The 26,192-nt window shown below is 44.5% G+C and overlaps 1 protein-coding gene across 2 annotated transcripts in view; it reads left to right on the forward strand.

The window, feature by feature from the left end:
• Positions 1-26,192, forward strand: part of cacna2d3a (calcium channel, voltage-dependent, alpha 2/delta subunit 3a) — a 404,301-nt gene that overhangs the window by 242,572 nt on the left and 135,537 nt on the right. For both annotated transcript variants that reach the window (XM_071348965.1, XM_071348967.1), the window contains 7 exons: positions 11,192-11,263; positions 11,526-11,606; positions 13,786-13,860; positions 16,177-16,260; positions 22,368-22,439; positions 23,694-23,755; positions 23,859-23,926. In XM_071348965.1, coding sequence (XP_071205066.1) covers positions 11,192-11,263; positions 11,526-11,606; positions 13,786-13,860; positions 16,177-16,260; positions 22,368-22,439; positions 23,694-23,755; positions 23,859-23,926 — 514 coding nt within the window. The remainder of the gene's footprint in view (positions 1-11,191; positions 11,264-11,525; positions 11,607-13,785; positions 13,861-16,176; positions 16,261-22,367; positions 22,440-23,693; positions 23,756-23,858; positions 23,927-26,192) is intronic.

Raw genomic sequence — 26,192 nt, forward strand, 5'->3', positions numbered from 1 at the left:
ATCCCATCCTATCCCATCCTATCCAATCCTATCCCATACAATCCCATCCTATCCCATCCCATCCCATCCTATTCCATGCTGTCCTATCGCATCCAATCCTATCCCATTCTATCCCATCCTATCCTATCCCATCCTATCCCATTCTATCCAATCCCATCCTAGCCAATCCTATCCCAACCTATCATATTCCATCCATTCTATCCCATCCCATCCTAACCTATTCTATCCCATCCCATCATGTCCTATCCCATTGTATCCCATCCTATCCCATCCCATCCCATCCTATCCCATCCAGTCCTATCCTATCCCATCCAGTCCTATCCCATCCTATCCTATCCCATCCCATCATATCCCATCCTGTCCCATCCTAATCCATCCTATTCCATCCTATCACATCCTATCCCATCCTATCCTGTACTATCCCATCCCATCCTATCATAACCTATCATATCCCATCCTATCATATCCCATTCCATCCTATCCCATTCCATCCTATCCTATCCTATCCCATCCCATTTTATCCCATCCTATCCTATCCTATCGCATCCTATCCCATCCTATCCAATCCTGTCCCACCTAGATCCATCCCATCCCATCCTATTCCATCCTATCCCATCCTATCCCATACTATCCCATCCTTTCCCATCCCATCCTATCCTATCCTATCCTATCCTATCCCATCCTATCAAATCCCATCCTATCCTATCCTTTCCAATCCCACCACACCATATCCCATCCTATCCTATACTATCCAATCATATCATATTCTTTCCCATCCTGTCCCATCCTATTCCACCCTATTCCATTCTATCCCATCATATCCCATCCTACCCCATCCTATCATATCATATCCTATCCCATCCTATCCTATCCTATCCCATCCTTTCCCACTTATCCCCATCCTATTCCATCCTATCCCATCATATCCCATCCTATCCCATCCTATCCTATCCTATTCCATCCCATGCCATCCCATCCCATTCTATCCCATTCTATCCTATAATATCCTATCCTATCCTATCCCAACTTATTCCATTTCATCCTATCCTGTCCTATCTCATCATATCCCAGCCTATCCCATCCTATCTTATCCCATCCTATCCCATTCTCTCCTATCCCATCCCACCCCACCCCTATTCCATCCCATTATATTCTATCCCTTCCTATGCTATCCCAACTTACCCCATCCTATCCCATCCTATCCCACCCCATCCTATCCCATCCTATCCCACCCCATCCTATCCCATCCTATCCCATCCTATCCAAGCCTATCCCTTCCCATCCTTTCCCATCCTATCCCCTCCTATTCCATCCTATCCTATCCCACCCTATCCCATCCTGTGTTATCCCATCAAATTCCATCCTATCCCATCCTATCCAAACCTATCCTATCCCATCCTATCCCATCCCATACCATCCCATTCTATGCAATCCCATACAATCCCATCCTATCCCATGCTATCCAATCCTATCCCATACAATCCCATCCCATCCTATCCCATCCCATCCCATCCTATTCCATGCTATCCTATCGCATCCAATCCTATCCCATTCTATCCCATCCTATCCTATCCCATCCTATCCCATTCTATCCAATCCCATCCTAGCCAATCCTATCCCAACCTATCATATTCCATCCATTCTATCCCATCCCATCCTAACCTATTCTATCCCATCCCATCATGTCCTATCCCATTGTATCCCATCCTATCCCATCCCATCCCATCCTATCCCATCCAGTCCTATCCTATCCCATCCAGTCCTATCCCATCCTATCCTATCCTATCCCATCCCATCATATCCCATCCTGTCCCATCCTAATCCATCCTATTCCATCCTATCACATCCTATCCCATCCTATCCTGTACTATCCCATCCCATCCTATCATAACCTATCATATCCCATCCTATCATATCCCATTCCATCCTATCCCATTCCATCCTATCCTATCCTATCCCATCCCATTTTATCCCATCCTATCCTATCCTATCGCATCCTATCCCATCCTATCCAATCCTGTCCCAACTAGATCCATCCCATCCCATCCTATTCCATCCTATCCCATCCTATCCCATCCTATCCCATCCTTTCCCATCCCATCCTATCCTATCCTATCCCATCCTATCAAATCCCATCCTATCCTATCCTTTCCAATCCCACCACACCATATCCCATCCTATCCTATACTATCCAATCATATCATATTCTTTCCCATCCTGTCCCATCCTATTCCACCCTATTCCATTCTATCCCATCATATCCCATCCTACCCCATCCTATCATATCATATCCTATCCCATCCTATCCTATCCTATCCCATCCTTTCCCACTTATCCCCATCCTATTCCATCCTATCCCATCATATCCCATCCTATCCCATCCTATCCTATCCTATTCCATCCCATGCCATCCCATCCCATTCTATCCCATTCTATCCTATAATATCCTATCCTATCCTATCCCAACTTATTCCATTTCATCCTATCCTGTCCTATCTCATCATATCCCAGCCTATCCCATCCTATCTTATCCCATCCTATCCCATTCTCTCCTATCCCATCCCACCCCACCCCTATTCCATCCCATTATATTCTATCCCTTCCTATGCTATCCCAACTTACCCCATCCTATCCCATCCTATCCCACCCCATCCTATCCCATCCTATCCCACCCCATCCTATCCCATCCTATCCCATCCTATCCAAGCCTATCCCTTCCCATCCTTTCCCATCCTATCCCCTCCTATTCCATCCTATCCTATCCCACCCTATCCCATCCTGTGTTATCCCATCAAATTCCATCCTATCCCATCCTATCCAAACCTATCCTATCCCATCCTATCCCATCCCATACCATCCCATTCTATGCAATCCCATTATATCCCATCCTATCCTATCCTTTCCCATCCTTTCCCATCCTAGCCAATTCTATCCCATCCCATCCTAACCTATCCTATCCTATTCCACCCTATCCTATTCCATCCTATCCCATCCTATCCTGTCCTATCCCATCCCATTCTATCCCATCCCATCCCATTCTATCCCATCCCATCCCATGCCATCCAATACTATCCTATCCCATCCCATCCCATCCCATCCCATCCCATCCCATTCTATCCCATCCTATACTATCCTATCCCATCCTATCTCATCCCATCCTATCCCATCCCATTCTATCCCATCCTATCCTATCCCATCCCGTTCTATCATATCGTATCCCATCCTATACTATCCCATCTCATCCTCTCCTATCCTTTCCCATCCCATTCTATCCCATCCCATTCTACCCCATCCTATCCTATCCCATCCCATCCCATCCAAAACTTCCCATCCCATTCTATCCCAGCCCATCCTATCCCATCCTCTCCTATCCTTTCCCATCCCATTCTATCCCATCCCATTCTACCCCATCCTATCCTATCCTATCCCATCCCATCCTATCCCATACCATCCTATCCCATACTATCCCATCCTATCCCATCCTATCCCATACCATCCTATCCCATACTATCCCATCCCATCCGGTCCCATACTATCCTTTCCCATCCTATCCTATCCCATCCCATCCCATTGTATCCTATCCCATCATATTCCATTCTTTCTCAGCCTATCCCATCCTATCCTATCCCATCCTATTCCATTCTTTCCCATCCTATCCTATCCTATCCCATCCTATCCTATCCTATCCCATCCTATCCTATCCTATCCCATCCTATCCCATCCTATCCCATCCTATCCTATCCTATCCCATCCTACCCTATCCCATTGTATCCTATCCCATCCTATCCCATCCTATCCTATCCCATCCTATCCCATCCTATCCTATCCTATCCCAGCCTATCAATCAATCAATCAATCATTTTTTTTTATTTTATATAGCCCTTCGCACATCAGCTAATATCTCGAAGTGCTGTACAGAAACCCAGCCTAAAACCCCAAACAGCTAGTAATGCAGGTGTAGAAGCACGGTGGCTAGGAAAAACTCCCTAGAAAGGCCAAAACCTAAGAAGAAACCTAGAGAGGAACCAGGCTATGAGGGGTGGCCAGTCCTCTTCTGGCTGTGCCGGGTGGAGATTATAACAGAACTATGCCAAGATGTTCAAAAATGTTCATAAGTGACAAGCATGGTCAAATAATAATCATGAATAATTTTCAGTTGGCTTTTCATAGCCGATCATCAAGAGTTGAAAAACAACAGGTCTGGGACAGGTGGCGGTTCCATAACCGCAGGCAGAACAGCTGAAACTGGAATAGCAGCAAGGCCAGGCGGACTGGGGACAGCAAGGAGTCACCACGGCCGGTAGTCCCGACGTATGGTCCTAGGGCTCAGGTCCTCCGAGAGAAAGAAAGAGAGAAGGAGAAAATTAGAGAGAGCCAAGATTTTCAAAATGTTCATAAATGACAAGCATGGTCAAATAATAATCAGGAATAAATCTCAGTTGGCTTTTCATAGCCGATCATTAAGAGTTGAAAACAGCAGGTCTGGGACAGGTAGGGGTTCCGTAACCGCAGGCAGAACAGTTGAAACTGGAATAGCAGCAAGGCCAGGCGGACTGGGGACAGCAAGGTGTCATCATGCCCGGTAGTCCTGACGTATGGTCCTAGGGCTCAGGTTCTCAGAGAGAAAGAGAGAACGAGAGAATTAGAGAGAGCATACTTAAATTCACACAGGACACTGGATAAGACAGGAGAAGTACTCCAGGTAACCAACTGACCCTAGCCCCCCGACACATAAACTACTGCAGCATAAATACTGGAGGCTGAGACAGGAGCGGTCAGGAGACACTGTGGCCCCATCCGAAGAAACCCCCGGACAGGGCCAAACAGGAAGGATATAACCCCACCCACTTTGCCAAAGCACAGCCCCCGCACCACTAGAGGGATATCCTCAACCACCAACTTACAATCCTGAGACAAGGCCGAGTATAGCCCACAAAGGTCTCCACCACAGCACAAACCAAGGGGGGGCGCCAACCCAGACAGGAAGATCACGTCAGTAACTCAACCCACTCAAGTGACGCACCCCTCCTAGGGACAGCATGAAAGAGCACCAGCAAGCCAGTGACTCAGCCCCTGTAACAGGGTTAGAGGCAGAGAATCCCAGTGGAGAGAGGGGAACCGGCCTGGCAGAGACAGCAAGGGCGGTTCGTTGCTCCAGAGCCTTTCCGTTCACCTTCACACTCCTGGGCCAGACCACACTCAATCATATGACCTACTGAAGAGATAAGTCTTCAGTAAAGACTTAAAGGTTGAGACCGAGTCTGCGTCTCTCACATGGGTAGGCAGACTGTTCCATAAAAATGGAGATCTATAGGAGAAAGCCCTGCCTCCCGCTGTTTGCTTAGAAATTCTAGGGACAATTAGGAGGCCTGCGTCTTGTGACCGTAGCGTACGTATTGGTATGTACGGCAGGACCAACTCGGAAAGATAGGTAGGAGCAAGCCCATGTAACGCTTTATAGGTTAACAGTAAAACCTTGAAATCAGCCCTTGCCTTAACAGGAAGCCAGTGTAGGGAAGCTAGCACTGGAGTAATATGATCAAATTTCTTGGTTCTAGTCAGGATTCTAGCAGCCGTATTTAGCACTAACTGAAGTTTATTTAGTGCTTTATCCGGGTAGCCGGAAAGTAGAGCATTGCAGTAGTCTAACCTAGAAGTAACAAATGCATGGATTAATTTTTCTGCATCATTTTTGGACAGAAAATTTCTGATTTTTGCAATGTTACGTAGATGGAAAAAAGCTGTCCTTGAAACAGTCTTGATATGTTCGTCAAAAGAGAGATCAGGGTCAAGAGTAATGCCGAGGTCCTTCACAGTTTTATTTGAGACGACTTTACAACCATCAAGATGAATTGTCAGATTTAACAGAAGATCTCTTTGTTTCTTGGGACCTAGAACAAGCATCTCTGTTTTGTCCGAGTTTAAAAGTAGAAAGTTTTCAGCCATCCACTTCCTTATGTCTGAAACACAGGCTTCTAGCGAGGGCAATTTTGGGGCTTCACCATGTTTCATTGAAATGTACAGCTGTGTGTCATCCGCATAGCAGTGAAAGTTAACATTATGTTTTCGAATAACATCCCCAAGAGGTAAAATATATAGTGAAAACAATAGTGGTCCTAAAACGGAACCTTGAGGAACACCGAAATGTACAGTTGATTTGTCAGAGGACAGACCATTCACAGAGACAAACTGATATCTTTCCGACAGGTAAGATCTAAACCAGGCCAGAACTTGTCCGTGTAGACCAATTTGGGTTTCCAGTCTCTCCAAAAGAATGTGGTGATCGATGGTGTCAAAGGCAGCACCAAGGTCTAGTAGCACGAGGACAGATGCAGAGCCTCAGTCTGACGCCATTAAAAGGTCATTTACCACCTTCACAAGTGCAGTCTCAGTGCTATGATGGGGTCTAAAACCAGACTGAAGCATTTCGTATACATTGTTTGTCTTCAGAAAGGCAGTGAGTTGCTGCGCAACAGCTTTTTCAAAATTTTTTGAGAGGAATGGAAGATTCGATATAGGCCGATAGTTTTTTATATTTTCCGGGTCAAGGTTTGGCTTTTTCAAGAGAGGCTTTATCACTGCCACTTTTAGTGAGTTTGGTACACATCCGGTGGATAGAGAGCTGTTTATTATGTTCAACATAGGAGGGCCAAGCACAGGAAGCAGCTCCTTCAGCAGTTTAGTAGGAATAGGATCCAGTATGCAGCTTGAAGGTTTAGAGGCCATGATTATTTTCATCATTGTGTCAAGAGATATAGTACTAAAACACTTAAGTGTCTCTCCCGATCCCAGGCCCTCGCAGAGCTGTGCAGATCCAGGACAGCTAAGCCCTGGAGGAATACGCAGATTCAAAGAGGAGTCCGTAATTTGCTTTCTAATGGTCATGATCTTTTCCTCAAAGAAGTTCATGAATTTATTACTGCTGAAGTGAAAGCCATCCTCTCTTGGGGAATGCTGCTTTTTAGTTAGTTTCGCAACAGTATCAAAAATAAATGTTGGATTGTTCTTATTTTCCTCGATTAAGTTGGAAAAGTAGGATGATCGAGCAGCAGTGAGGGCTCTTCGGTACTGCACGGTACTGTCTTTCCAAGCTAGTCGGAAGACTTCCAGTTTGGTGTGGCGCCATTTCCGTTCCAATTTCCTGGAAGCTTGCTTCAAAGCTCGGGTATTTTCTGTATACCAGGGAGCTAGTTTCTTATGACAAATGTTTTTCGTTTTTAGGGGTGCAACTGCATCTAGGGTATTGCGCAAGGTTAAATTGAGTTCCTCAGTAAAGTGGTTAACTGATTTTTGTCCTCTGACGTCCTTGGGTAGGCAGAAGGAGTCTGGAAGGGCATCAAGGAATTTTTGTGTTGTCTGAGAATTTATAGCACGACTTTTGATGCTCCTTGGTTGGGGTCTGAGCAGATTATTTGTTGCGATTGCAAACGTAATAAAATGGTGGTCCGATAGTCCAGGATTATGTGGAAAAACATTAAGATCTACAACATTTATTCCATGGGACAAAACTAGGTCCAGAGTATGACTGTGGCAGTGAGTAGGTCCAGAGACATGTTGGACAAAACCCACTGAGTCGATGATGGCTCCGAAAGACTTTTGGAGTGGGTCTGTGGACTTCTCCATGTGAATATTAAAATCACCAAAAATTTGAATATGATCTGCTATGACTACAAGGTCTGATAGGAATTCAGGAAACTCAGAGAGGAACGCTGTATATGGCCCAGGAGGCCTGTAAACAGTAGCTATAAAAAGTGATTGAGTAGGCTGCATAGATTTCATGACTAGAAGCTCAAAAGACGAAAACGCCATTTTTTTTTTTTGTAAATTGAAATTTGCTATCGTAAATGTTAGCAACACCTCCGCCTTTGCGGGATGCACGGGGGATATGGTCACTAGTGTAACCAGGAGGTGAGGCCTCATTTAACACAGTAAATTCATCAGGCTTAAGCCATGTTTCAGTCAGGCCAATCACATCAAGATTATGATCAGTGATTAGTTCATTGACTATGACTGCCTTTGAAGTGAGGGATCTAACATTAAGTAACCCTATTTTGAGATGTGAGGTATCACGATCTCTTTCAATAATGGCAGGAATGGAGGAGGTCTTTATCCTAATAAGATTGCTAAGGCGAACACCGCCATGTTTAGTTTTGCCCAACCTAGGTCGAGGCACAGACACAGTCTCAATGGGTATGGCTGAGCTGACTACACTGACTGTGCTATTGGCAGACTCCACTAAGCTGGCAGGTTGGCTAACAGCCTGCTGCCTGGCCTGCACCCTATTTCATTGTGGGGCTAGAGGAGTTAGAGCCCTATCTATGTTGGTAGATAAGATGAGAGCACCCCTCCAGCTAGGATGGAGTCCGTCACTCCTCAGCAGGTCAGGCTTGGTCCTGTTTGTGGGTGAGTCCCAGAAAGAGGGCCAATTATCTACAAATTCTATCTTTTGGGAGGGGCAGAAAACAGTTTTCAACCAGCGATTGAGTGCTGAGACTCTGCTGTAGAGCTCGTCACTCCCCCTAACTGGGAGGGGGCCAGAGACAATTACTCGATGCCGACACATCTTTCTAGCTGATTTACACGCTGAAGCTATGTTGCACTTGGTGACCTCTGACTGTTTCATCCTAACATCGTTGGTGCCGACGTGGATAACAATATCTCTATACTCTCTACACTCGCCAGATTTAGCTTTAGCCAGCACCATCTTTAGATTAGCCTTAACGTCGGTAGCCCTGCCCCCTGGTAAACAGTGTATGATCGCTGGGTGATTCGCTTTAAGTCTAATACTGCGGGTAATGGAGTCGCCAATGACTAGGGTTTTCAATTTGTCAGAGCTAATGGTGGGAGCCTTCGGCGTCTCAGACCCCGTAACGGGAGGAGTAGAGACAAGAGAAGACTCAGACTCAGACTCCGACTCGCTACATAACGGGGAGAACCGGTTGAAAGTTTCTGTCGGCTGAATGAGCGACACCGGTTGAGCATTCCAACAGCATTTCCCTCCAGAAGCCATGAGAAAGTTGTCCGGCTGCGGGGACTGTGCGGGGGGATTTATACTAACGTTACTATCTGTACTTACTGGTGGCACAGACGCTGTTTCTTCCTTTCCTACACTGAAATTACCCTTGCCTAACGATTGCGTCTGAAGCTGGGCTTGTAGCACAGCTATTCTCGCCGTAAGGCGATCGTTCTCCTGTATATTATGAGTACAGCGACTGCAATTAGAAGACATCATGTTAATGTTACTACTTAGCTTCGGCTGTTGAAGGTGTTGACGAACCATGTCCAGATAAAGCGTCCGGAATGAAAAAGTTGAATGAGGGAAAAAAGTTGCGATGGAAAAACTAAAAATATAAAAGGTAATTAAAAACAAAAACAAAACAAAAAACGTAAAGTTGTCAGCTAGCAAAGTAAAGTAAAGTTGGCAGCAAAACGCACAGCAACAAAACGCACAGCAACACGTCTGCAGATTCAACAGGAAGTGATGACGGATGTGTTTTGTCCCCACTCCACCACCCATCCTCCACCACCTCCTCCACCACCCACTATCCCATCCTATCCTATCCCATCCTATCCCATCCTATCCCATCCCATCCCATCCTATCCCATCCTATCCCATCCTATCCCATCCTAACCCATCCTATCCTATCCCATCCTATCCCATCCTATCCCATCCCATCCCATCCCATCCCATCCTATCCTATCCTATCCTATCCTATCCCAGCCTATCCCATCCTATCCCATCCTATCCCATGCTATTCTATCCCATCCTATCCTATCCCATCCTATCCCATCCTATCCCATGCTATCCTATCCCATCCTATCCTATCCCATCCTATCCCATCCTATCCCATGCTATCCTATCCCATCCTATCCTATCCCATCCTATCCCATCCTATCCCATGCTATCCTATCCCATCCTATCCTATCCCATCCTATCCCATCCTATCCCATGCTATCCTATCCCATCCTATCCTATCCCATCCTATCCCATGCTATCCCATCCTATTCCATTCTATCCCTGGGACATCCATCAGGAAGAGATGGACTGTGTGGAAGCTGACAACACATTACACATCGTTAGACATTTTCGTACATCACAAGTGGTCGGAAGTCATTTTTTCCAAAGTTAATAATGTTCCTTTCCTTGTTGTTCTAAAGGTCCTTCATATGTCGTCTTTTACACATACACTGTTAGTACCACTAGTCGGCTGTGGTGTGACATTCATATTAGTGAATATGTGTGAAAGTTGTATTTTATATACTGTTGCTTCTCAGAGGAGGTCTGTAAGGTGGCGGAGAGGTTCGGGGGAGGTTTTTGTGACCCCAAGCCTGCACAACGATAATTCTACTCTGTGCACTTGAACAGAGTACTTAACCTTGCCTGCATCTGTTTTTAATACTATCAACTTGATATCTGTAAATAGACACTATCTATTTCCAGATTCGGGGAGCCTTTGGTAAAAAGATAATATCCTAATTATTCCCAGTCTTTTGGGAGAGATAACCATCCTGTACTTAAACACTGCCTGTGGCTGAGATTGACTCCGCTCATGATCAAAGACAGACCATGATTAAACACATTTAAAGACACATAATAAACATTATTATACATGTGACTAAAGGTTTAAGGCCTTGCTCACTGTGGGTGTAGTGGGAAGGGTTCACAGGGTTGGTATAATTGTATAATTACATAAGAAAATAAGAGAATGTTGCGCTGAACTGCAGTTAGGCAACTATTCTGATCTTCAACTGTTTCAAACTCTACTACAATCACAATATGTGAGATCACACAGTGCTTGTTTGACTTCCAGTTGAAGGTTCACATACCCAGGCACTAACTGTCCCTGACAGGATACAGGTAAATGGTAACTGGTTCTGTAACAGGGTGTATTCATTAGTGCACACCATAGCAAGCAGTTGAAAAATGTTTTGCAATGGGAAACGAGTGTATCTTATTGGATAAGTTCAGGTTAGTCCCTCCCCGTTTGGGCCGTTTGCTTCCGTTTAGTTCCTAGTGGATAAACCCCAGCTGTGACAACAGCAGAATGGCACTCTGTTCTGACGACATCCACTGTATTCCAAAATGTGCCTGTTCTTTTTTCAGAACAGAATAAAACAATTATTGATGAACAATTAGGGTCTTATGTATCTTCTTTGTTTCCTTCTTTGTTTCCTTCTTTCCTTCTTTCAGTTGGAGGATGGTCAGGGTCCTATTTTGATGACCACTGTGGCCATGCCTGTGTTCAGCACCAAGAATGAGACGGTGAGTACACACACACGCACACATACGCACACACACACAGACACACACACGCACACATACGCACACACACACAGACACACACATACACACGCACGCACACACACACAGACACAAGCACACACACACACACACATGCATATACCACACACACACAGACACACACACACACATGCATATACCACACACGCTTGACCAACAACTTTTCTTGATGTTATCCAAACATTGTGTTGATCCTTTCTGTTTGTTGTGTGCATGTTTGCAGAGGAATAGAGGCATCCTGCTAGGTGTGGTTGGTACTGATGTCCCTGTCTCTGAGCTCCTCAAAACCATCCCAAAATATAAGGTACTGACCCTGCCCCAACTTCAGTCTTCACTGAAAACATCAGAAAATCACAATGAGCTAATACATAGCACTGTTGATACTTTCACTAGATGATCAGAATGAGCTAACACATAGCACTGTTGATACTAGATGATCAGAATGAGCTAACACATAGCACTGTTGATACTTTCACTAGATGATCAGAATGAGCTAACACATAGCACTGTTGATACTAGATGATCAGAATGAGCTAACACATAGCACTGTTGATACTTTCACTAGATGATCAGAATGAGCTAACACATAGCACTGTTGATACTAGATGATCAGAATGAGCTAACACATAGCACTGTTGACACTAGATGATCAGAATGAGCTAACACATAGCACTGTTGACACTAGATGATCAGAATGAGCTAACACATAGCACTGTTGACACTAGATGATCAGAATGAGCTAACACATAGCACTGTTGATACTTTCACTAGATGATCAGAATGAGCTAACACATAGCACTGTTGATACTAGATGATCAGAATGAGCTAACACATAGCACTGTTGATACTAGATGATCAGAATGAGCTAACACATAGCACTGTTGATACTAGATGATCAGAATGAGCTAACACATAGCACTGTTGATACTAGATGATCAGAATGAGCTAACACATAGCACTGTTGATACTAGATGATCAGAATGAGCTAACACATAGCACTGTTGATACTAGATGATCAGAATGAGCTAACACATAGCACTGTTGATACGTTCACTAGATGATCAGAATGAGCTAACACATAGCACTGTTGATACTAGATGATCAGAATGATCTAACACATAGCACTGTTGATACGTTCACTAGATGATCAGAATGAGCTAACACATAGCACTGTTGATACTAGATGATCAGAATGATCTAACACATAGCACTGTTGATACGTTCACTAGATGATCAGAATGAGCTAACACATAGCACTGTTGATACATTCACTAGATGATCAGAATGAGCTGACACATAGCACTGTTGATACTAGATGATCAGAATGAGCTAACACATAGCACTGTTGATACTAGATGATCAGAATGAGCTAACACATAGCACTGTTGATACTTTCACTAGATGATCAGAATTAGTTAACAGATTGCACTGTTGAGACTTTCACTAGATGATCAGAATTAGTTAACAGATTGCACTGTTGAGACTTTCACTAGATGATCAGAATTAGTTAACAGATTGCACTGTTGAGACTTTCACTAGATGATCAGAATTAGTTAACAGATTGCACTGTTGAGACTTTCACTAGATGCTCAGAATTAGTTAACAGATTGCACTGTTGAGACTTTCAGTGGATGGAACTGTGACAGAGCACTCAAGACCAGAAAGCAGAAGCGTTGTAGTCAGAGATATTGTTCAACGTTTTTAGAGAGACTGTTTGAACCTCCTGCCTCATACCTTATAATAGCATGTAATTGTAGCGTCTGTAGACGACTGGCTGTTTTATCTGGAGTTCCGCTGGAGGATGGAGGAGTTGATTATTATTCTATAGGAGGGATGAGAGATTTAGATGTGGGATGTGTTTTGACATTTAAAAGCATGTTATTTAGTTCAGACCACATTCACCGACAGGGTTGCGTCTGGAATCAGAGAAACACACACATGCACACACACACACACACACACACACACACACACACACACACACACACACACACACACACACACACACACACACACACACACACACACACACACACACACACACACACACACACACACACACACACACACACACACACACACACACACACACACACACACACACACACACACATACTCATTGAAAGCGACCACCACCTTGTTTTGTAGAAATGTAAATGAGTCACTGTGGAAATGCGATGATTCTGGCTCCAAAACAAAGAGCTTGATTACGCTCTTCATCACTTTTCATATTCATATTTCAGTTTCTGTGTGTGCATGTGTGTACGCCTGGATTTTGGCATAGTTCCAAAACTGTTAGTTTCTCTCTCCACCACTGTATGTATAATTGTGTGTGTGTGTGTGTGTGTGTGTGTGTGTGTGTGTGTGTGTGTGTGTGTGTGTGTGTGTGTGTGTGTGTGTGTGTGTGTGTGTGTGTGTGTGTGTGTGTGTGTGTGTGTGTGTGTGTGTGTGTGTGTGTGTGCTCGTATATGCATCTGTTGCAGCTGGGCATCCATGGTTACGCGTTCGCCATAACTAACAACGGGTACATTCTGACCCACCCTGACCTCAGACCATTGGTGAGTATCACATTACATCTAATATCAACTAACCAGAGAGAGGAGCAGAACCTAGCATACACCAAATCACTGTCTAAACACACCTTTCAGCTGTGTGTGTGGAGGGGAGGGGGGGGGGGGGGCTGTAGATGAGCAGACGGTGTTCCAGACAGCACCGGGCTGTGAATACAGCTACTGTATAACTGTGATTAACTATATCTTTAAAGAACAGGTGAAAAAAGAGGAAGGAGAGAGAGAGAGGGAGATTGGGTGAAGAGAGTGAGGGGAAGATTGGGTGAAGAGAGAGGAAGGCGAGAGAGAGGGGGAGAACGGGTGAAGAGAGAGGAAGGAGAGAGAGAGGGGGAGATTGGATGAAGAGAGAGGAAGTAGAGAGAGAGGGGGAGATTGGATGATGAGATAGTAAGGAGAGAGAGAGGGGGAGAATGGGTGAAGAGAGAGGAAGGAGAGAGAGGGGGATAACGGGTGAAGAGAGAGGAAGGTGTGAGAGAAGGGGAGAGAGACATGGGAAAAGGAGATACATGAGAGAGGGGGAGAGAGATGAGGATAATGTGTAGTAGAGAGAGAGCGAGAGAGAGAGAGAGGAGATGGGGATAGAAGAGGAGAGGGGGATTGGGTAAAGGAAGAGATTGACAGGGCAGGAGGAGAGAGGAAGGATAGGGGGGAAGAGATGTATACAAGGTAAGAGGAAAGGGAGCGAGATATTGGAGGATGAGAGAGAAAGGAGAGGGAGGACAGGAGAGGGCTGGAGCGGAGGACAGGCAGACAGGGAGAGTAGTTAATAGATGTCTAATTAGAGACTGTAATGAACAGTGTTTAAGAGCTAATGAGGGGTAGGAGGCTGTCCTTTCACTGACAGATGAATGGAGCAGGGTGATACACATGCACATACACACACACAGACCGACACATGCACAGTGTGTTATAGAGAGTGGACTAAAGACATTTGTCTGGCCAGAGGCCCTCTTCACTGACACAGAGGTGAACTGCTGTCATGTATTTATAATGGCTTATATCAAACAGGCTCACTGTAACACAGGAGAGGTGAGGAGGAGAGGTGAGGAAGAGAGGAGAGGAGGAGAGGAAGAGAGGTGAGGAGAGGAGTGGAAGAAAGGAGAGGAGGAGAGGTGAGGAGGAGAGGAGTGGCAGAGAAGAGAGGAGAGGTGAGGAAGAGAGGTAAGGTGGAGAGGAAGAAAGGAGAGGAGGGGTGAGGAGGAGAGGTGAGGAAGAGAGGTAAGGAGGAGAGGTGAGGAAGAGAGGTAAGGAGGAGAGGAAGAAAGGAGAGGAGAGGTGAGGAGGAGAGGATTGCAGAGAAGGAGATGAATAGAGGTGAAGAGGAAAGGTGAAGAGGAGAGGAAGCGAGTTGAGGATGAGAGGAAGAGAAGAGAGGAGGAGAGGTGAGTAAGAGAGGGGAGGAGAGGAGAGGAGTGGAAGAGAGTTTAGGAGGAGAGGAAGCGAGGTGAGGAGAGGAGAGAAAGAGATGAGTGGTGAGGAGGAGAGGAGAGGAGGAGAGGAAGAGGGTAAGGAAGAGAGGAGAGGAAGAGAAAGAGAGGAGAGGTGAGGAAGAGAGGAGAGGAGACGAAGAGAGGTGAGGAGGAGAGGAGTGGAAGAGAGGTTAGGAGAGGAAGAGAGGAAGAGAGGTGAGGAGAGGAGAGGAAGAGAGGAGTGGTGAGTAGGGGAGGAGAGGAGGAGAGGAAGAGGGAGATGGTAAGGAAGAGAGGAGGAGAGGTGAGGAAGAGAGGAGAGGAGGTGAGGAGCAGAGGAGTGGAAGAGAGGTTAGGAGAGGAAGAGAGGTGCGGAGAGGAGAGGAGAGGAAGAGAGGAGTGGTGAGGAGGGGAGGAGAGGAGGAGAGGAAGAGGGAGAGGGTAAGGAAGAGAGGAGGAGAGGTGAGGAAGAGAGGTGAGGAGAAGAGGTGAAGAGTAGAGGAAAGGTAGAGAGGAGAGAATGAGAGGTGAGGAGGAGAAATGAGGAGAGGAAGATAGGAGAGGAGAGGAGGGATCAGGGTGATTTGTCGACTTAATGTCAACATTATGAAAGGGTCATGCCCACACCACTCTCCTGACTCTACTAATGATAATATCGATGTTAGATCATACACACCCAAGTTAACCCTGCCTTCTTACACATGAGAGAGAGAGACAGAGAGAGACAGCGAGAGACAGAGAGAGACAGAGACAGAGCGATATGGTGAGGTAACTGTTTATTCAACCACTAACCTGATTCACTCTTAGTCCCTTAACAATCATATACAGATGAAGGGGTTGGGACTATGCAGCACGGTTAATTTATACTAACGTGTGTGTGTGTGTGTGTGTCTAGTATGAGGAGAGTAAGAAACGTAGGAAGCCCAACTACAGCAGTGTGGATCTGTCTGAGGTGGAATGGGAAGACAAGGACGACATAGTAAGACTCACTATTACAAACATCTCTGATGTATTCAATGAAATGTATTACATTTGTAAAAGCTTCACATTTTTTGAAAATGTATTATTTGTCTAAAAACATGCTGTGTACTCAGACTAGGCTGTAGACATGCCATAACGCTTTCACAATGTTCTCAGCGAAGCCTGATGAAGTCAATTCGTGACCTTGGGACATAAGGTTCTATATGCGCAAATCATATTTCTGAGATACTGAGCAGAGCTCAGACCTCAGAATTCAGAACTTCAGAGCTCAGACCTCAGACCTGAGACCTGCAGAGCTCAAACCTCAGAACTCAGACCTTCAGAACTCAGATCTCAGACCTCAGACCTGAGACCTCAGACCTGAGACCTTCAGATCTCCGAACTCAGACCTTCAGAACTCAGACCTTCAGAACTCAGACCTTCAGAACTCAGACCTTCAGAACTCAGACCTTCAGAACTCAGACCTTCAGAACTCAGACCTTCAGAACTCAGACCTTCAGAACTCAGACCTTCAGAACTCAGACCTTCAGAACTCAGACCTTCAGAACTCAGACCTTCAGAACTCAGACCTTCAGAACTCAGACCTTCAGAACTCAGACCTTCAGAACTCAGACCTTCAGAACTCAGACCTTCAGAACTCAGACCTTCAGAACTCAGACCTTCAGAACTCAGACCTTCAGAACTATTTCATAACCATCAATCAAGTTTATTTTATATAGCCCTTCGTACATCAGCTAATATCTCGAAGTGCTGTACAGAAACCCAGCCTAAAACCCCAAACAGCAAGCAATGCAGGTGTAGAAGCACGGTGGCTAGGAAAAACTCCCTAGAAAGGCCAAAACCTAGGAAGAAACCTAGAGAGGAACCAGGCTATGAGGGGTGGCCAGTCCTCTTCTGGCTGTGCCGGGTGGAGATTATAACAGAACTATGCCAAGATGTTCAAAATGTTCATAAGTGACAAGCATGGTCAAATAATAATCATGAATAATTTTCAGTTGGCTTTTCATAGACGATCATTAAGAGTTGAAAATAGCAGGTCTGGGACAGGTGGCGGTTCCATAACCGCAGGCAGAACAGTTGAAACTGGAATAGCAGCAAGGCCAGGTGGACTGGGGACAGCAAGGAGTCATCATGCCCGGTAGTCCTGACGTATGGTCCTAGGGCTCAGGTCCTCCGAGAGAAAGAAAGAGAGAATTAGAGAGAGCCAAGATTTTCAAAATGTTCATAAATGACAAGCATGGTCAAATAATAATCAGGAATAAATATCAGTTGGCTTTTCATAGCCGATCATTAAGAGTTGAAAACAGCAGGTCTGGGACAGGTAAGGGTTCCATAACCGCAGGCAGAACAGCTGAAACTGGAATAGCAGCAAGGCCAGGCGGACTGGGGACAGCAAGGAGTCATCATGCCCGGTTTGCCGTGACGTATGGTCCTAGGGCTCAGGTTCTCCGAGAGAGAGAAAGAAAGAGAGAACGAGAGAATTAGAGAGCATACTTAAATTTACACAGGACACTGGATAAGATAGGAGAAGTACTCCAGGTATAACCAACTGACCCTAGCCCCCCGACACATAAACTACTGCAGCATAAATACTGGAGGCTGAGACAGGAGGGGTCAGGAGACACTGTGGCCCCATCAGAAGAAACCCCCGGACAGGGCCTAACAGGAAGGATATAACCCCACCCACTTTGCCAAAGCACAGCCCCCACACCACTAGAGGGATATCTTCAACCACCAACTTACAATCCTGAGACAAGGCCGAGTATAGCCCACAAAGATCTCCACCACAGCACAAACCAAGGGGGGGCGCTAACCCAGACAGGAAGATCACGTCAGTAACTCAACCCACTCAAGTGACGCACCCCTCCCAGGGACGGCATGAAAGAGCACCAGTAAGCCAGTGACTCAGCCCCTGTAATAGGGTTAGAGGCAGAGAATCCCAGTGGAGAGAGGGGAACCGGCCAGGCAGAGACATCAAGGGCGGTTCGTTGCTCCAGAGCCTTTCCGTTCACCTTCACACTCCTGGGCCAGACTACACTCAATCATATGACCTACTGAAGAGATAAGTCTTCAGTAAAGACTTAAAGGTTGAGACAGAGTCTGCGTCTCTCACATGGGTAGGCAGACCGCTCCATAAAAATGAAGATCTATAGGAGAAAGCCCTGCCTCCCGCTGTTTGCTTAGAAATTCTAGGGACAATTAGGAGGCCTGCGTCTTGTGACCGTAGCGTACGTATAGGTATGTACGGCAGGACCAACTCGGAAAGATAGGAGCAAGCCCATGTAATGCTTTATAGGTTAACAGTAAAACCTTGAAATCAGCCCTTGCCTTAACAGGAAGCCAGTGTAGGGAAGCTAGCACTGGAGTAATATGATCAAACTTCTTGGTTCTAGTCAGGATTCTAGCAGCCGTATTTAGCACTAACTGAAGTTTATTTAGTGCTTTATCCGGGTAGCCGGAAAGTAGAGCATTGCAGTAGTCTAACCTAGAAGTAACAAATGCATGGATTAATTTTTCTGCATCATTTTTGGACAGAAAATTTCTGATTTTTGCAATGTTACGTAGATGGAAAAAAGCTGTCCTTGAAACAGTCTTGATATGTTCGTCAAAAGAGAGATCAGGGTCAAGAGTAACGCCGAGGTCCTTCACAGTTTTATTTGAGACGACTTTACAACCATCAAGATTAATTGTCAGATTTAACAGAAGATCTCTTTGTTTCTTGGGACCTAGAACAAGCATCTCTGTTTTGTCCGAGTTTAAAAGTAGAAAGTTTGCAGCCATCCACTTCCTTATGTCTGAAACACAGGCTTCTAGCGAGGGCAATTTTGGGGCTTCACCATGTTTCATTGAAATGTACAGCTGTGTGTCATCCGCATAGCAGTGAAAGTTAACATTATGTTTTCGAATAACATCCCCAAGAGGTAAAATATATAGTGAAAACTATAGTGGTCCTAAAACGGAACCTTGTGGAACACCGAAATGTACAGTTGATTTGTCAGAGGACAAACCATTCACAGAGACAAACTGATATCTTTCCGACAGGTAAGATCTAAACCAGGCCAGAACTTGTCCGTGTAGACCAATTTGGGTTTCCAGTCTCTCGAAAAGAATGTGGTGATCGATGCTGTCAAAGGCAGCACTAAGGTCTAGTAGCACGAGGACAGATGCAGAGCCTCGGTCTGACGCCATTAAAAGGTCATTTACCACCTTCACAAGTGCAGTCTCAGTGCTATGATGGGGTCTAAAGGTCTTCACCTTTGTAACGGCTGTCGTAGTCGTTCTCCTCCTCAGACGAGGAGGAGCATGGATCGGACCAAGATGCGGATTGGCAAGTATTCATATTTTAATGGGAAAACAACAAACACTACAAAATACAACAACCAACAAACGTGACTAACCTGAAACAGTCCTGTGTGGCCCAAACACTGACACAGGAACAAACACCCACAAAACACAGGTGAAACCCAGGCGGCCTAAGTATGATTCTCAATCAGGGACAACGATTGACAGCTGTCTCTGATTGAGAATCATACCAGGCCGAACACAAAATCCCAACATAGAAAATCAAACCTAGACCAACCCACCCAACTCACGCCCTGACCAACTAAAACAAATACAAAACAAAGGAAAACAGGTCAGGAACGTGACAACCTTATTAAAGGTACCTAAATTGCATAGAATCAAAATCAAGAGACATTTCTAAATCATTTATTGTAGGGGGTTGCAATCACAGATAGAACCATATGGCTTTAAAATGTCAACATGTCAACACGGGTTCAGCTATGAAGTTCTGACACTTTGGAATTAGACATGTCCAGTTCTTAACCTCTACAGGATCGGTGTGTCCACCTCCATTTCCACAAACTTCAAAGTGTTTTCTTTCAAATGGTATCAAGAATATGCATATCCTTGCTTCAGGTTCTGAACTACAGGCAGGTAGATTTGGGTATGTCATTGTAGGTGAAAATGAAAAGGGGTCCAATCCTTTAAGAAGACTGTAGCTATTTGAATACACAAATTATAGAATAACACATCATCAAATACATGTATTATGAAATGTATTATGATCATTAGACGAACAACAATGTGACAACATAATTTACTTTAAGATTTCTGACAGTGTTGTATTTTTGCTAGCGTGCCATTATTCCTAGCTAGACTAGCCTAGACCATACTTAGAGGGAGATGGAAAAGACTTGTTATGATTGGTCCGTCTGTATTTGTTCATGCTTGTGATTGGATTGCAGATATAATCTTAAAGCACTAAATTCAAATAGGTTTCTACAGATCTTTTTTCCATTTTTTTCACTTCAAATTTTATTTTTTCAGAAATCTAACTTCACAGATATTTGAAGAACCATCTAAAGATCAATTATCTGTGACTAACTAATTTAAAAAAATGTCAGATTGCCCCAAGATCTCAAATTTACAGTTGTGAATGCTACACTCTTTTTGTAAAAATAGGTGATTAAAGAATCATATTCTGATCAATGTTTAATGGCATGTCCTGAGTTGTCCAGGAGTCGGGTTCCCAAAAGCATCTTAAAGGCTAAGTTAATCTATGGTTCTAATGGTGAACTAGGATCCTATGTTTCTAATGGTGAACTAGGATCCTATGGTTCTAATGGTGAACTAGGATCCTATGGTGCTAATGGTGAACTAGGATCCTATGGTTCTAATGGTGAACTAGGATCCTATGGTTCTGATGGTGAACTAGGATCCTATGGTTCTAATGGTGAACTAGGATCCTATGGTTCTAATGGTGAGCTAAGATCCTATGGTTCTAATGGTGAACTAGGATCATATGGTTCTAATGGTGAGCTGGGATCCTATGGTTCTAATGGTGAGCTGGGATCCTATGGTTCTAATGGTGAACTAGGATCCTATGGTTCTAATGGTGAACTAGGATCCTATGCTTCTGGTGAACTAGGATCCTATGGTTCTAATGGTGAACTAGGATCCTATGGTTCTGGTGAACTAGGATCCTATGTCTAATGGTAAGCTGGGATCCTATGGTTCTAATGGTGAACTAGGATCCTATGGTTCTAATGGTGAACTAGGATCCTATGGTTCTGATGGTGAACTAGGATCCTATGCTTCTGGTGAACTAGGATCCTATGGTTCTAATGGTGAACTAGGATCCTATGGTTCTAATGGTGAACTAGGATCCTATGGTTCTGGTGAACTAGGATCCTATGGTTCTAATGGTAAGCTGGGATCCTATGGTTCTAATGGTGAGCTAAGATCCTATGGTTCTAATGGTGAACTAGGATCCTATGGTTCTGATGGTGAACTAGGATCATATGGTTCTGATGGTGAACTAGGATCCTATGGTTCTAATGGTGAACTAGGATCCTATGGTTCTAATGGTGAACTAGGATCCTATGGTTCTAATGGTGAACTAGGATCCTATGGTTCTAATGGTGAACTAGGATCCTATGGTTCTAATGGTGAACTAGGATCCTATGGTTCTGATGGTGAACTAGGATCCTATGCTTCTGGTGAACTAGGATCCTATGGTTCTAATGGTGAGCTGGGATCCTATGGTTCTAATGGTGAACTAGGATCCTATGCTTCTGGTGAACTAGGATCCTATGGTTCTAATGGTAAGCTGGGATCCTATGGTTCTAATGGTGGAAATTCCATCATTAAAAAAAAAATGTATTATGGTGAAAAACGCTGTCTCACCACCCCAGAATCTTCCAGTGTTCAATTGGGATGAGATCTGATAACTGAGACGGCCATGGCACATGTCTTACATTGTTGTCATGCTCATCAAACCATTCAATGATCACTCATAGACATGGTAGCCAAAATAATGGCCTAAATAATGGTCTGCACAGAATTTTGATACATGATGCTAAGCATGATGGGATGTAAATTGATGAATTAACTGAGGAACCACACCTCTGGGGAAACACCTGCCTTCAGTATACGTTGTATCCCTCATTTACTCAAGTGTTTCCTTTATTTTGGCAGTTACCTGTATGTGCTCAGCTATACATTCTGTCAGGGTGAACTCTGTGACTGTGATGGACTGTCTGTTCTTTGTTCTGTGAGGGTGAAAACTGTGACTGTGATGGACTCTCTGTTCTTTGTCACTAGCTGCGTAATGCCATGGTAAACAGGAAGACTGGCACCTTCTCCATGGAGGTAAAGAAGACTGTGGACAAAGGGGTAAGTGTGTATGTGTGTGTGTGCGTGCGTGCGTGCGTGCGTACGTGCGCGTGTGCGTGCGTGCGTGCGTGTGTGTGTGTGTGTGAGCATCGTAGCTCTACATTACAGTGGCAACAACCCTACAACAACCCTACAACAACCCTACAACAACCCTAACCAGGGACTGGATTTAAAAAGCCGGTCTTAACTGTTGTGGTCCAGATTGTGCAGTTCATACACACTGCTTCTGATATGTTGCACATTCTTTTGGAGAGAGGGCCATCACACACACCCTCACAGACACACACACCCTCACAGATACACACACCCTCATAAACTCACATGTACCAGTTGAGAAGGAGTCTGGGGATGGCAGAGCAAAGAATCAGTAGGGATGCTGTACTGTGCTAGGAGATTCACTCACCCCTATGCCCCCCACTCATACACACACACACACACTCTGCTGAAATCCCAGGGGGACTCAGTTGGAGTGTGTGTGTGTGTGTGTGTGTGTGTGTGTGTGTGTGTGTGTGTGTGTGTGTGTGTGTGTGTGTGTGTGTGTGTGTGTGTGTGTGTGTGTGTGTGTGACTGTGAGACTCTTCTTATCTCTACTGAACACATGTTGCTGAATCTGAGAGAGACAGCAGCCCAGTGGTTCCCTTTTTACCGCTCCTCTGTCTGTGTGTGTGTGTGTGTGTGTGTGTGTGTGTGTGTGTGTGTGTGTGTGTGTGTGTGTGTGTGTGTGTGTGTGTGTGTGTGTGTGTGTGTGTGTGTGTGTGTGTGTGTGTGTGTGTGTGTGTGTGTTTAGAGTTAAACCGGTTAAATGCTAAACCACACACTCAGGGGACAGATGGCGCTCCTCTTCTTCACTGGTCTCTCTGGCTCTTCTGGTCAACATAATAATACATTCCATTTAGCATGTCATTTTTATCCATAGGGACTTATTGTCATTTTACTTATCGGTGGTCCCGGGAATCTAACCCACAACCCTGCCGCTGCAAGCTCTTCCAACTGAGCCATTCAGGACAACGTACATATTAATGTCTGTTATCTATTGGAATAACAGTACATGTAGCTAGTGGACATCTGTCAGATACATAGTTGTTTGTCTAGAGCAATCCCCCTGCCGGCCACTAGAGGGAGACAGATAAGAGGGAATAAAGCTAGGCTGTTTGCCAGCGGAATGGAGTGAAGTTGTGTGTATGAACGTTTTTGCATAAAGATTTAGACATTACAAATAGAATGTTTATAATGATGTGTGTGTGTGTGTTTCAGAAGCGTGTGCTGGTACTGCACAATGATTACTATTACACTGACATCAAAGGAACCCCCTTCAGGTGAGGCCATGTAGCTACAGTACTCTATGCTGTTCTGTTATCTTCTAGCAAACATACTGTGTGTGTGTGTCTACAGGTTTCTTATTGAGGTGTGTGTTTTCAGTCTAGGGGTAGCCCTGTCCAGAGGCCATGGGAAATACTTCTTTAGAGGAAACGTCACCGTAGAAGAAGGTAGACATACTTCTCTCTTTCCTGTTCCCTATTTCCCTCTGTTACTCATCCCTTCCCTTCCCCTCCCTCTCTCTCTCTCTCTCTCTCTCTCTCTCTCTCTCTCTCTCTCTCTCTCTCTCTCTCTCTCTCTCTCTCTCTCTCTCTCTCTCTCTCTTTCCTGTTCCCTATTTCCCTCTGTTACTCATCCCTTCCCCTCTCTCTCTCTCTCTCTCTCTCTCTCTTTCTCTTTCTTTCTCTCTCTCTCTTCTCTCTCTCTTTTCTCTCTCTCTCTCTCTCGCTCTCTCTCTCTCTCTCAATTCAATTCAATTCAAGGGGCTTTATTGGCATGGGAAACATGTGTTAACATTGCCAAAGCAAGTGAGGTAGGTAATATACAAAAGTCAAATAAACAATAAAAATGAACAGTAAACATTACACATACAGAAGTTTCAAAACAATAAAGACATTACAAATGTCATATTATATATATGCAGTGTTGTAACAATGTACAAATGGTTAAAGCACACAAGTTAAAATAAATAAACATAAATATGGGTTGTATTTACAGTGGTGTTTGTTCTTCACTGGTTGCCCTTTTCTTGTGGCAACAGGTCACAAATCTTGCTGCTGTGATGGCACACTGTGGAATTTCACCCAGTAGATATGGGAGTTTATCAAAATTGGATTTGTTTTCGAATTCCTTGTGGATCTGTGTAATCTGAGGGAAATATGTCTCTCTAATATGGTCATACATTGGGCAGGAGGTTAGGAAGTGCAGCTCAGTTTCCACCTCATTTTGTGGGCAGTGTGCACATAGCCTGTCTTCTCTTGAGAGCCATGTCTGCCTACGGCGGCCTTTCTCAATAGCAAGGCTATGCTCACTGAGTCTGTACATAGTCAAAGCTTTCCTTAAGTTTGGGTCAGTCACAGTGGTCAGGTATTCTGCCACTGTGTACTCTCTGTTTAGGGCCAAATAGCATTCTAGTTTGCTCTGTTTTTTTGTTAATTCTTTCCAATGTGTCAAGTAATTATCTTTTTGTTTTCTCATGATTTGGTTGGGTCTAATTGTGCTGTTGTCCTGGGGCTCTGTGGGGTGTGTTTGTGTTTGTGAACAGAGCCCTAGGACCAGCTTGCTTAGGGGACTCTTCTCCAGGTTCATCTCTCTGTAGGTGATGGCTTTGTTATGGAAGGTTTGGGAATCGCTTCCTTTTAGGTGGTTGTAGAATTTAACGGCTCTTTTCTGGATTTTGATAATTAGTGGGTATCGGCCTAATTCTGCTCTGCATGCATTATTTGGTGTTCTACGTTGTACACGGAGGATATTTTTGCAGAATTCTGCATGCAGAGTCTCTCTCTCTCTCTCTCTCTCTCTCTCTCTCTCTCTCTCTCTCTCTCTCTCGCTCTCTCTCTCTCTCTCTCTCTCTCTCTCTCTCTCTCTCTCTCTCTCTCTCTCTCTCTCTCTCTCTCTCTCTCTCTCTCTCTCTCTCTCTCTCTCTCTCTCTCTCTCTCTCTTTCTCTCTCTCTCTCTCTCTTTCTCCCTCTCTCCTCTCTCACTCTCTCTTTCTCTCTCTCTCTCTCTCTCTCTCTCTCTCTCTCTCTCTCAATTCAATTCAATTCAATTCGCTTTATTGGCATGACATAACAATGTACATATTGCCAAAGCTTATTTTGGATATTTACAATATAAAAACACATTTTAAAAGAAAGAGAATCAAAATTGTCAACGGGACAACAGTAACAACAATAACCAAGGGTCAAAATAACCATACATTCAACAATAACAATAAGCATACAGTAGAGTACAGATACACAATAGTTAGCCACGGTGTACTGTCGATTTAGGGCCAGATAGCACTGCATTTTGCTTTGTGTTTGTGCTTGTGTTTCCCAATAAGCAATGTAGTTTTGTTTTGACTGTGTTGTAATTTGGTTTATTCTGATTGATTGGATGTTCTGGTCCTGAGGCTTCAGTGTGTTAGTAGAACAGGTTTGTGAACTCAGCCCCAGGACCAGCTGGATGAGGGGACTCTTTTCTTTGTTCAGCTCTTGGCATTGCAGGGCTTGGTAATGATATGAGAGGGGGTCACTGTATTTTAGATGTTTCCAAAACTTAATTGCTCTTTTTAGAGTTTTTATTATTAGTGGATATTGGCCTAATTCTGCCCTGCATGCATTGTTTGTAGTTTTCCTCTGGACATGTAGGAGAATCTTACTCTGCATGCAGGGTTTCAATGGGGTGTTTGTCCCATTTTATGAAATCTTGTTTTTCAAGTGGACCCCACACCTC

Source organism: Salvelinus alpinus, chromosome 17 (assembly GCF_045679555.1).
Source record: "Salvelinus alpinus chromosome 17, SLU_Salpinus.1, whole genome shotgun sequence".
Taxonomy (NCBI): domain Eukaryota; kingdom Metazoa; phylum Chordata; class Actinopteri; order Salmoniformes; family Salmonidae; genus Salvelinus; species Salvelinus alpinus.